The following is a 13873-nucleotide window of genomic DNA, read 5'->3' as shown; positions in this document are numbered from 1 at the left end:
AAAGTTGTCTTTCTCCCACTCACTGCCACTTTACCTCCACTGATGGGATCTGAGATGACAACTTCTTTCAATAGCCTTTTTTAATTAAGTACACACTAGGGTGAATTTTTGTAACATATGACATTTCCTTTTGTTTTTTGCTTTTTATCTTATTCTTATCACAGTGTGGGATACAATCTCCATAAATTATGAGCCACCAACCTTACTTTAAAGCATTATTGTTTAAACAAAAAATGGAAAAGATACCTTTTACATGAATAATTTGTCTTCCGCAGATAAATACCACTGATGCAATAGGTAGATAAAACAAATGAATAACTGAATATTTTGGTCGTTTGGAGTCGTGGGAAGAAGAGTTGCAAGATTACTTATCTTTTCTGTTTCAGCTGGCAGCTGCAAAGACTGTCAATAACAACAGGTACTTCATTTTGATATTTGATGAAGCCATTGTCTGTGTACTCGCGTAAACCAGTCAGATGAGCAAAACTAGACCGACCGAGAGAAGAATACACCACCAGACCAATGAATCAAACAGCAGCGTGATGGAGAAGAGTCACCTTCAGTTTTAATAAGTCCAGCAGCCAATTTTAATTTTAAAACAGATAGAAAAGGATGGACTTGACTTATACTGACATACGACAAAAGGAGTGAAGGCGTCAGACTTTGGGCTTTCACTTCATAGTTTGTTCATTCACTGTCATGACGCTTTTTCTGGAATCCAGAATGTCATACACAGTGGTTTAAGAAATTAACTAACCAACCTAGGCCATACAAACTGTAAACTAGACTTATTTTTTATGAAATGTTATAAATGAAGCGATTGATCCATAGGGATGCTTGGACTTCATTTTTCTGACCTTCGCCGACCCACGATAACCGATCATTAACCATTAATTGTTAACAAGCAGGCTACTGAGTCCTAGTTCATCCGTTCGGAGGCTTTGACATACTTTCTGCCCTCTGTTACAGCTGCAGACTTGTACCGGCCATGCAGCTATGACGTTGCAGGCATTGTCGTGGACACATGCAGCCTCGTTCTAGGAACTGCTTGCATGTGCGTGCAACTAGTAGGCCAAAAGTCCTCAGCTGTCTGTGGAGTGTACGAGCTTGTCCAACCGCATCCACCTGCAAGGTTATCAGCTGTTTGCTGGACGGCGCTCACAGTGGAAAGCTGCAGAGCAACACAGAGTATGCCAGGCTGACACACAGCTGACATAGAGAAACACAGCTAAAACGCAATTTGCTAGTGCATTAGCACTCCAATAAGCTACACCAATAAAAGGCATGTGTGGTTGCACTTGTCACATCCATGAATTGTATTTAGTTAAAGGAAAACAAATAATTACAAGTGACTATTCATTTGTCAAAATTCTCATTGTTGGTTAAAGTGTAAAACTGGTAAGTCATTAATCCATACATTATTTACGTGATTGTCTATTGATTCTCTTGATAATGATCAATATTTTTGTGTTGAATATGACTAATTCCTTTTTCAATTTGTAATATCAGAATTTAAAGTAGTTTAAAACTCCTTATGTGAAGTATGCAAGTGAATCAAAGGGAGTCGCTTAAATAATAACATTAACATAAGAAGGGAAATTGTACAGGCTTACAAAACTTCTTAAACCAATATCAACATACTGAAATCAACACAAACCACCGCTCCAGGATGTATGAATGCAATAATATTAAACGGACATGTCTCCAGAGGTATTGGTATTAGTTATCTACACACTCTCATTTCAGGTACCAGATCAGACACACATGCCTCCTCTCTAATAACATCATGCATGGATCTGGTTTCTGGAGACAGAACAAAAACTAAACTACAAACAAAAACAAAACAAAACCAAATAGCACTTTACAAATTGTAACTATACATAGAATACCTCCAAATAAAACTCTGCATTTATATACAATACAAAATGTATTTTAACTCGTCTCCTAGAATCTATATTTGCTGACGTGGTACAGAGCATACAGCAACTCTTGAAAAAAACAGCAGAGCGCAAAAAAGTACAACAAATACAACATTAAAACATGATGAATTGATAAAGAAAATATAAAATAAAGTAAAGGGCGCATAGAAAAGGAAACTGAACCTCAATTAAAGACAAACAACACATACATTTAAGTTAAGCAACAATATCAAGTTCACATGTCCCCCCTCATAACAATGCCGTGGTGTCGTGGAAAATCTTTCTTCGTTGTGGTTTGTTGCTTTACCCTTTCTGAGTACTGTCATGGAAACAGAGGCTGAATGCGCTATTCTGTTATGGTGAGAAGCAGTTCAACAGCAGCCTAGTCTGTTTTTTGCACCCCTTTTTCCTTTCCTCCAACCCTCATTCCCTCCTTATTCTGAAGGCATTCAGGTGAGTTTCTCTTTTGTTCATTGAAAACACACAGCATCCCCTATGCAATGTTCTTAATTGCATTCTCATTAAGCTTTTCCATGTAGTTCCTAAGATCCTTTGAGTCCCCAAGCTCGATGTCCGGACATACCCATTTTATCTCACTGGTCTGCACAAGTGCTAATGGGCTGAGCACAGGACATCCATTACTGGACTTGACATTGGAAAAGGTGGTGAACTTCACCCTCTTTCTCTTGGTCGTTGGTGAGTTAAGAGACTCATTTCTGTGATCCCTCCCACTGGAACTACAGCCTCCGACACCAGTATTACCACGCTGGATGCCTCCATTCAATAGTTGACTACCCTCCTCTAGGGTACCACCAAGCTCATCCTGTTGCTGTTGCTGCAGACATAACCCCTCGTCTTGGCCAAGCCAAACCCAGTCATGGGCATGGTGCATTGCCTCCGGGGCCTCCAGGGACAGCTGCTTGCTACGGTACTTATATGCATAAGAGATGCAGTTAATGAGAAAAACCAGGATGGCGAGGCAGAAGACTCCCAACAGAGCATACATGCCAATCTCCAAGTCTGTTAGGCCTCGTCGGGATGGTAACAAGTCGTCATCCGTGCTGCGGCTACGCGGCAGCTCTGCCTGATCTGGATATAAATCGTTTGGGAGCCTGGCCCCGCTGTCTGCTGCTAGACGGCCCCCATTAGGTCTTACTGGGACATGGCCCTTGATTGTAGTGGCTCCACGGTTAATTAACCCGGTTTCCATGTCTGAGATAGATCCCCCATAATATGGAGGATCAGGACGTGTTCGCCGGTCTCCTGGGTGTCTGTACTGCTCCTCTCTCTGACCAAACCTAGTCTGTATGTTTGCCATTCCAGTTGCTAAGATAGTACGTCGTTTCCCCTTCTGGCAAACCTCTGATGGGCTCATTTCAACACGGACAAGCAAGCCCTGCCCCTCCCCCTTTGCGACAATGATAGGCCACTTCCATGCTGCACTGCGCTGCACCGCAACCACCTGTTCATCTAAAGAAGTGGCTGTCAGGGTGAAATGGGCAGGGTTGTAGTTGTCCAAAGCAGTCATGGATCCATCACTGAACTGGAGCCAAGCACTGATGAGGGACTCCTAAGGAAATACATATGCAAACAGAAATCAGTAAAAGTACAACAGCAAAAATAATCCTAAACTCCAAAAGAAATAATCTGAACATTTCCAACTATGCATAACAATGATGGGAGAATAAAACTGAGGGATATCTTGGAAGCAAAAGTGTCCCTTGATTAGAGTAGAAAGGCTCATGGAAACAATTGGAAATGAAACTATTCTCATGAAAGCCAAATATTCTTTTCTCTCCAAGGGAAGAGACGGTAGCCTTTTTCCATTTGAAATTCTAATTATGGGAATAACAGAGCTGTTCAGTGGTTGGATATGCAAATCAAAGAGATGGCTTCACTATATCAAGAGTGAATTCATTATAAAAGAAAAATTGCAAAGCATATCATAGACTCCATAATAACCCCGATTCAGCCCCGAACTTGAAAGCCAAATACAATGCACAGTGCAGTGCCAGTACTGTACATATTAGGTTTTTTCTCCTTTATGTGTTTTGGGTTCATACCTGTTTGAGCGATTCAATGACTTCCTGTGTGGTTGCAGTGGCAACGATGGCCCTGTTGCTCCCTGGGCTGAGCTGCAGGGACATAGAGAGTCCGGATACCAACTGCACCCCCAGCTCTGTCACACTCACTTTATCATCCAGCACCCTGATGCTCCTCTCAGCCAGGACCGATGATGTAAGAGGGGACAGTACCTGTAACACACAGAAACACTTGCTACTCACGATGTACCATTAAAATCTGAGATGACATTGTTATTGTTGATGAGGATGAGCCAATTTGCTACTGTAGCAACAACTGTTGTTGACAATGTCACCACAGATTTCATCAAGAAGTGTCTTCCATCTTTGAATTTAGTCAACAGTCTTGGTTCCAGTGGCACACAAAACAAAAATAAACTGGTATTAATACAAATATTAAAACACATAATCGCCTAATCTGTGGTTATTTTACACTAGAATGACTTTTATACAGACATTTTTTTTTAGAAAAAAACGAGTACCTTGTTATTGTTTGTAGACCTTCATCATATCTGATTAACCACCTATATAAAGTAAGTGAACAGCCACGATCATGGTTAAAAGATGGTCTGTTAACCCATTCATCCACCATGACCTTTTATGTGGATTTTGTTGCTTTACAAAACAGTTACTCAACTTCCTCTGTTAGACCAAAACTCAAAAGTACTAGTACCAGTAGTGCTGCAATTGGCTTTTGTCACTTGACGTGAACATATCATTTCTATTATCCCAATACTTGTTTTTGCACTGGGACAATACAAAATCAAAACAAAATGATGCATATAGAACAAAAGAAATTGCACTTCCTCTGTTTTCTAAACTCTAATATTTACTAAAGGAAACCACAAGCACATGAACTCTATAGTAATATGATATTTCTTTATCTCTGAAAATACATACTAACTTAAAAACACTCCGAACTCTCATGCAAACAGTTTATCTTAGCCCTACAAATACATTCTCCACCTCCCTGAGTTGCCAGAGGCGTAAGTATGTAAATAGTTGTGAGATGAGAATCCCTTCCATCTGCTCCAATTAGGGCTCCAGTCTTTCCTCCGGCCGCCCCCACATGACTACATTTACCAGCCATGATGAACTGTCAGCACCGATCACCGCCTCATTTGTATAGACCCTTTTCCCTGTTTTTCTCCCTTTGGTTTTCCTCTCACCATTTTCCCTTCTGCCTCCCACACAGTAAAACTAATATCTTTGAATGTAACACAGCTAAAATCAGTGCAGTTTCAAAATCTGTCTGGCTGCACTTATGGTAGCCGAAGGGTAATCTAAAGCCAGCATCATTAACATACATTCTGCCTCGACCTTTTGGCTTTTTAGATTTATATCATTCTGCCTGCTTTATACTAAAATCCAATCAAGCTGCATTCACAAAACGCTACAAGTGCTGCTAATTAGGAACTTCAGCTACTGAAATATTGGTAAATATTTTTGAACTCTTAAGTTAGAGTTCAAAAAAATCCATGCACACCTGATTTTAGCAGGAGAAACTTTCACCTCTAAAGACACCATAATGTGCAATCCATAACTCCTTTACAGAACACTCAACAAGATGTCAGATGCATTTGCATCTATTTGCCTCCCTCAAATACATCAACAATCATCTCAACCTAGCCCGGACTACCCCCAAGCTCTAATAACAAATGTCCAGATATTCTGCTACTGTCCTCTCAGAGATGTCAAGGATCATTTCCTTGATTCTATGAAAGTTGTCAGATCTCTTCTCCTCCCCTTTATCATAGTCCTTGGTCCAATTTTCTGAGATGTTGTGTCTCTGCCCAACCCCATTAGAGAGATTGCAGGTCCCGCCTTTGGCCTACATCCATAGTCGTAAGATTCCACCCCCAGAGAGCAATTAAAGACCCCTTCCAGCTTCTTTCTATTCAAAGCTGTCAGAGTCTTGTCTTGTATTATTTGTCTCAGAATCTCAGAGGTCTTTCACTACCTGACCCCACAAAATTCCTAACCTTAATCCAGCCCAGTGTGTCAACAATATTACATACGACCCTGTGTTGCACAGAGCACCTTTCTTACTCGTACTGACATTATTGCAAAGGTTAATAGCAAAATGTGTTTTGCATGCAAGAAGTCTATGCATAACATGTCAGAAACACACTGTTTAAATGGATTCATCCATTTCTCCTGATACACCATTAAACTTGCAGCACAGTATATTAATGATCACATTACCAATTCTATGGCCACTATGGAATCTTTTAATACCCCAGTGACCTTTTGAAATCCTTGGCTTTCATTTAATTGTCAAATTCAAGTCCTTTATTGTAATTCTGAACAGATCAAAATAAAACAAAGGAAAGCCATTTGAAAATGTAACCCTAGTGGTTCATAGAGCTAAATTCATGCTTTGCATTGTGTGCTTACGTGATTTTTCTGGATTAAGCTCAAAAGCTTTGTCTTAAATCAATAGCATGTTTTCATTCAGAATGATTTAACCTTTCAACTTGAGCACCATATACAGTAAGACTAGGCTGAAAGCATTACTAACACTTGGAAAACAAACTGTTGATTAAATAGAAGAAACATTAAAAATCCAATTATGTCTTCATTCAGTGGTGCAATTAACCTTTATGTTCATTACATAATTTGCATTTCAAGGGAATGCCAGAAATTATAATTTACTAGGGGGTTCAAATGTTTTTGTTTTAAAATAAAAAGCAGTATCGGCGAGATTTCCTAGTTTCTTTTTTTTCTCACCACCCGAGCCTACTTGTGCATATCAATAGAAAAGTAGTAGTTTTAAAAGTCAAAGCCAATTATAGATTTGGGAAAACACGACACCCACATGATTTACTATGTGAGATTTATTTTTAAAGACTCTTCTTGGCTACTGCAGTGATTACTGTGATTTCAGCATCAATATTTGGAAATCACTTGAATTAACCAAACTATCACAACCTCCTTAATACAGTTGTTAATGGCCTTCCTCTTAATTCGCTGTGTTTAGAATCAAGGAAGTGATGGAGTGAGCGAGTGTAGGGAAAATTCATTAAAGCCTCTGAAAACATGGCTTGAAAAAGCAAAAATGTACATATGATATAAAAGTTGTGTCTCATTAAGCATCTACAAAAATCTGAGTGAAAATAAACATGACTATAAGAAAACATGTTTAAAAAAACAGCTCTTTTGCTGGTTAGACCACTCTCAAGACTGTGTGGGCGTGGCCGATCACGTTTTGATTGACCGCTCCCTCGTTTTGATTGACATCTCCCATGAAAACCGACACACAACATGGCACAAGGGAATAGTCGCGTAGTCCAGCCCTACATGTTTGAGCTGTCTGATTCAGATATCTCAAAGGAGTTACTGGTACAAATAAATAAACGTTTGCTTAAGACGCATGCCACCGGTAACGTTACATTACATTAATGTTAGCTACGCATCCTCGGGGCTAAAGGACAACGCATCCAAGTTAGATGATGTTAACATTAAATATAGTCAAATAATACGCTAATAAGTCAGTAACCCATATCTTAACTTTATGGTTAGCAACTCACATTATCAATCTGCATGTTTGGGAAACCAGGGGTATGTGCTGTCCGAAGAGAAAGGAGAGCACATTGTCATCTTCACAGGTGTTTGTGTACCCAGGGACAGCACACACAAGCATGATGCAGCAGAGATTAATAAACGGTTTGATAGATGACAGTTAGCTACATAGCTTACGATTGCTTGGTAGATAGATCAAATATATGCAATATATAGCGAGCTATAATTGCAAAAGTTGTGCGAGGGAGAGAGATAAGTTGACTCCCAAAGAGGCGGGAGCAGAAAAGTTTTGTTGTGCCGGACAAATGACATGGATTTTTTTTTTATGATTGGTTCATGGAATTGATTGTGTAATATATCTCTGAATATAACCACGCCCAATTCAAACCAAAATACCAGGACAGTTAACAAAACTTAAATGGAAATATTTGGAATTTGCATTTTAACTAATTGTTAATACTTTTTATATGCTTACTGCATGTACGTATGGTTCTAAATTACATATTTAGAAGGATATTATAGATTTGGGTTTCCATTGGCTTAAGTGTACTCTCCATGATAGACCAAGGAGTTACTGCCAATAAGGAAAATCAGCACTGCTAATGGTCGATAATTTTACCCCCAAAAGCCCCCTCAGGCTTTAAATTCACAACTATTGAAAAGATGCCAACATGCCTTTTAAAATGCCCAGATGCTCAAGCGTGAAAAAAATAGCTTGAAACCTTTCTGAAAGTCTTTATGAAACTTAATCCTTTACAAGCATTACAAATGTAGAATACATGTCTGCATAATTTGATCTACCACCTGAACTGTTCACTAGTGAATTGTCATGAGCTGACTGGATTTATATCTGGTGGTCAAGCTGGAGAATTTAAGACTTTCACAAGAGTTGAAAATGAAATACAGTTTGTTACTTTATATCACTGTATAACATCTGCACAGATCAGTAAGATGTAAATCTACCACATGATAACTATTAAGTAAAATAAGCATCTCCTTTTTTTCTTCCATACCATCCGTATCTGTCTTGACACAAGGCAATCTCACATAGTTTCCCACTTCTGTTTCCTTCCATTTACCAAGTCTTGGCCAACAGTGGAACTCTATCTCACACACATTTCACTCCTGTAGTGCACCTAGCTCTCCAATTGACAAATAAAGAGGAGATTATGAATAAAATCCCCTGCTTCAACAATGTGTTGTTCTGTGTTGTATTCTCTCGCAAATGCCAGATTGATGTTGATTTACTGTGTGAGTGGGCACATGCGCTGTCCTGAGCAAGCACCTGGGTGTTGTATTACATAAATATGATTCTTAGTGTTTGTATGTGTGTGATGAGGGAGGGAGAGAAAAAGAAGCCCCTGACTTGCAAGCTGCCATGACACCACGTGTCTTGGTCAGGTCATGATAGGCTTAAGTATTTGTGCTATGCTGAGATCAATGGAGTTGTCTTTGTAACTATTCCATTTTCCACTGCAAACCTGTTGTGTCCCACACTCTCTTTGGAGCTTTTCAAAGTTGTAAACTAGTGGTGGGACACGATTAAAGAAAACAATCTAATTAATAAGATTCTTTGTAACTAATTAATCTCGATTAATCGCACATCAATATTTGACCCAACTAGCAACATTTTTAAATTTAAATAGATTTTGATATGTGACTTAATATATTATAAAAAAAAATAAAACAGTGCTTAGTACAGTATATACAAGAAAAGTGGAAACCTAACATTGCAAAAATATTTAGAATGATATCCTTGGCATACAATAAACAGTTTAACAGAGTGCTTTTTCTCCCATGTTTTCAAAAACACAGAAACAAAATGATCCATTGACTAATGACAGCCCCTCCTAGGAGCCTTGTCTATGCTAACGTTAGCTGCAACATGTTTGGCGTTGGGGTAGAGCAGAGGCTGGAGAGCTCCAGTGGGAGGTAGATTTTTACACAGCCGTGCCCTTGTCCATGTTTCCACTTGGTCGTTTCTAAAGCCCAGTTCAGACCAAAGATTCGCAGCGCAATTGTTTTCGAACGTCGCACGTGAAAGTTGCCGATGTCGTCTCCAACCATTCAGCCTGTCAACTCACCACCGGCTGGTTTTAGAACGTAACACACGTCACCTGTTTCAACAGCCAATCAAGTCTTAGCAAAGTCCGCTGGTTAAGTCACTGACAAATTGTCAGCTGGTTGAAAAGGCCATTATGAACGGTGGCTCAACGAGCGTGTGTAAGAGAGAGAGAGGGTCAAGCGAGAAACAAAATGAATAAGGAGAGCGAGCGCAGTAATCCAGAACAAAGCAGTAAATCAGGGCAATAAAACGGTATTTTCTCTGTTTAATTTCTATAGAAATGCGGCTGTAGCGAGTATCTCACAATCTCTGTCCTCATTTATATTTATAATGCTACAAATTATATCCAGCTACGCAAAAAAGCCTGAAAAGTTGAAGAGTAGAACGGAAGTACAGAGAGCCGTTGCTATGGAGATGATACACCGTCTCGTCTCGTCGCATCGGTCTGAACGGTTTCAGAGCGCTGCAGACCTGCACGATGCAAGTAGTTGCAAGTTTCAACTTGTTGCGTTGCAAATCTTTGGTCTGAACTGAATTTTAGAACTCAAATGTCCGCCCACTGAACCCAACAACAGCTCATCTCGCTTTTTCTTTTTTTTTTTTTTTTTGCAATTTGAACAAATATAGTACAACCAGAACAGTGTGGCATCATACTTGACAAATATAGATATTTGTGTAAAGACAGTCGGTTCTCCTTTCAGAAAACAATACACACTCAATTTTAATGACATTACAAAAGAATACTTAATAAGATACAAAGGCATAGAGAAAAAAAGGCAATACATAAAGTAAAAATAGATACATGTGCTCATCTCACTTCTCATCTGTTTCATTTCTCCCGTGTTGCGTCCTGTGCTTCAGTATTACGGGTCGGGCAGGAACTCGGGCAATGAGCAACCTTCCGCAATGAGTGCAAAAATATTTTTTTTGTCACGTTTTTTTTTTTTTGAATTAATTAAACGTAAGTAACACGTGGAAATCCCAGCCCTTTTGTAAACATAAACATTCTAAATGTGTTTGATTCCTGTTGCAGTGAATGTGAATGAATCAGCTGACAGGAAGTTAATAAGGACCAAGGCTGTGTTCTAGCAATGGAATTCCATTGAAAAAGTCTATACAGTACATTAAGCTTACTTCCAACCTCTATCTTTATATTTTCTCTCGTCATACTTTCTAAACAAGCAGAATACTTGACTGTTTTAGGTTTCAAGCAGACACAGGGTAACATAAGCACTCATTCATTCATTTAATTTCTCCACCAACCCCTATGAAAACTATCTGCATTTTAACCTAGATGCTTCACCATTTTTGCCAGCTAGCCGTTAACTTTGTCTGCCTGCTGTTTGGTGCTGGATAGTGGACATGGGAGTTTATTGGAGCATTTCTGCGGAACAGATGCTTAATGCTGTTAGAAACATGGTTAATGAGAGTGAAATTTATGATCTGTACTGTACAGCCACAACAATGAGCTCAAAGAGGCTAAAGTTCCTTGTAGAGCTTTGTCACTATGAGTTACCACTTTCACATTAGACATTTGATCTATTGTTATTATATGGAATATAAATATGGTTCAGTGGAGCTTCCCCTCTCCTCTTTGATCATTTAATATTGTGTTATGGACAGAAAAAAGCACACCTTTCATAAAAATCAGTATATTAAGAAACATTTTTTTGCTGAGAGAATTTTCTGTCTGATTTTCCCAAAACACTAGCACCCGACCACTGCATTGTCTCCCAGATATCTGATTTCTTCAACAATTCAAATAGGCCCGATCATAACATCCTCCTGTGTCAGAAAAACTGACGACAGACACATTTCCAAAAAATCTAAGGTTGTTCTTAGCATCTCACAGAAGGAACAGCTTTTTAAATGAGTATATATCGATTCTAACATTTACTTTGGTGCTCCCAATAGCTAGTGCAGCTTCTGTGTCAACTGAAATTTATGTTGACCTGGTAAAAGTGTCAGTCACTACTAATTGTCTGGGGGCAAAGTAATTCCCCCATCGAAACAAAAAAGCTAATATGCCCATGACAACAAACTATAAAATGTGGAAAAACAAAAAATCATAAGGTTACCAAAACATACATGTGCCAAGAACGCAAACACATACAACCTGCAGTTTAGTGATTCCGGCGCTCATTCCTATTAGGACTTGGCCCTCCAGCAGTTGCGCCACCTTTGGGACCTCCACCCTCAGAGAATCCTTGACCAGTTGCGTCACCTCCACCTGCCAGTCGGTACCCAATAGGAAGTTCTGCTGGTCCATCCCGTCATCTTCCGCGGCTCCTCTAACTTCTCCGATATCTGCCACAAAGTGTGTGAGGACACGCAGCGTGGTGCTCTGATACTGGGCCACACAGCCACTCTCTGTCTTCCCCTCAGTTACATCGTCCTCATCCTTGTCATCAGTGACCCTCTCGTACCTGCAGGTATGGGACAAGAGGTGCCCTTGAGCATGAGAAGTATAAAGGCAGATAGCATGAATGTACGGTACTTCTGCTTCTGAGGTAGAAAGCAATGAAAGCTGTCTGTGTTTAATCCTCAGGGGGAAAAATATACTTTGAAGGTTATCACCAGTGTAATTCTACTTTTTTGCTATCACAATTGAATGTAATTCATTTTCTCCTTATCGCCACTAATAGCCATGAAGTCTAAACCCTCTGATGTATTTACTTAAGTCCTCCACTGTCTGTTGTGCTGCAGGTTTTCCCGACCTCCCGAAAGTCATAGGCTCCCAGTGTTTTCAAAAATCCATTAAAAACAGCTTGCAGAGACAAATGGCTGCCTTGCTTTCGTTCTAATTTTCTTTAAAAGGGCAACTGATATTTTGCTGTATGTCTGCCATTTATTTGCCGCACGGCAAACACTTTGCAGATACAGCCATCTCAGAAGATACGTTTTGGAACAGATGAATGTTTGCGAACCTAGTAGGGGAATTTTGTGACACATTTATGGCTCCAATTTTTATGGCCCTTTATCATATTTACAAATCCAGATTAGAGCGGGGAAGGTTGGACAGGCTGACAAGGATGTGAAATGGTAGAAATCAAGCAAATAACCATGAAAGAGAGCTAATTCATGCAACTTTTAAACTAATAAGACATCCAAACATTGATATAACTGGACAGTGTGGTATAGTGATGCACCGGCCTGACCTTTTCAGTCCCCATGCAGTACCTGGGCTGTGGGTTAAGTGTTCTGTGAGTACTTAACTCTATACCTCACTGTGTTGAAGTGACTGGGATCAATTTATTTGAAAGGCTTGTATTAAACATTGCTTCAAGAACTTTGTAAAAAAACAACTAGTGAATTGTTATTAATAATTAAAATAATAAATTGTGCATTAGCAACTTGGTGAAAAATCTTCACTATTAACAGGAATTTCAATTCAAGTGCAAACCTTTCAAATGAAGCAACAATTGGTCAAAACTTAGCAGGAATCAAAATCCCAGTATGTAATGCATATAAACATATAATTGAATGGTAAAATGAATCGGCCCAATTGTGACCACTTCCTGATCCAGCTATTTGAGTCAGTGTCAGCTGGATATCTGATAACAGTATCAGATTGGTGCATCCCTAGCGTGGTACAAAATAAAAAAGATAAAATATAGTCTCATACTAAATGTAGACTAAATAATAACCATTATTCATTCCTAGGCAAAATGTATATTGCATCCATGTTTGATACAGGTATTACTGCACTTATAACATTACAGAAGTCAATACTTTTTTTGCATTGTAGTTGTACCTTCCTTTCCTTTCTTTTTATTTTGCTAGTTAATTGTCTTAGTCTGCTGTTTTTAGTTATATGGGTGTATTTTCTCCTTTACTGTCCTTGTTTCATGTGTGTTTATATTCAAATTCTAATAAAGTATTAATCATAAAAATAACCAAGTCAATTCATTTATGAAATACAAAATGTAAACATCTGATATCCTACTGAACTGCATTAAGGGTCCATTTGATTCTATTCTGCTCTACTATATTGTATTTTCTCAGGAATTTACTGTCATTCCCAAAGGGTTTAGATTCAATATTTTTCCAAAAATACATTAAAACTGCTTGTAGACACTAACTGCTCCCTCAGCTACTGCAATCCATCACATTAAACAACAACATATTGTATTTTCTGGTCTCCATGCTGAGCTGTGGGAGCAGCGGTGACGGGTGAAATGTGGCCTTGGGACTCGGATCTGCTCCAAAGAGTCCACAGTCTTGACTATGAAGAAAAACATTGCTACAGCTATTTGGCTTACATCAGTCTTATCCTTCCGCATCTT

General features: G+C 39.1%; 1 protein-coding gene across 1 annotated transcript in view; it reads right to left on the bottom strand.

The window, feature by feature from the left end:
• Positions 1 to 2412: 2412 nt before the first annotated feature.
• Positions 2413 to 13873, bottom strand: part of LOC310958500 (transmembrane protein 132C) — a gene marked incomplete at both ends in the record, with an annotated part of 153092 nt that continues 141631 nt past the window's right edge. The window contains 3 exons of the mRNA XM_083929472.1: positions 2413 to 3489; positions 3983 to 4174; positions 11704 to 12013. Of these exons, the coding sequence (XP_083785598.1) occupies positions 2413 to 3489; positions 3983 to 4174; positions 11704 to 12013 (1579 nt within the window). The remainder of the gene's footprint in view (positions 3490 to 3982; positions 4175 to 11703; positions 12014 to 13873) is intronic.

The sequence above is a fragment of the Echiichthys vipera genome (genome assembly GCF_963691815.1).
Source record: "Echiichthys vipera genome assembly, chromosome: 16".
NCBI classification, from domain to species: Eukaryota; Metazoa; Chordata; class Actinopteri; order Perciformes; family Trachinidae; genus Echiichthys; species Echiichthys vipera.
Note: the sequence above shows the minus strand (reverse complement) of the source record. Positions and strands in the feature narration are given on the sequence as shown.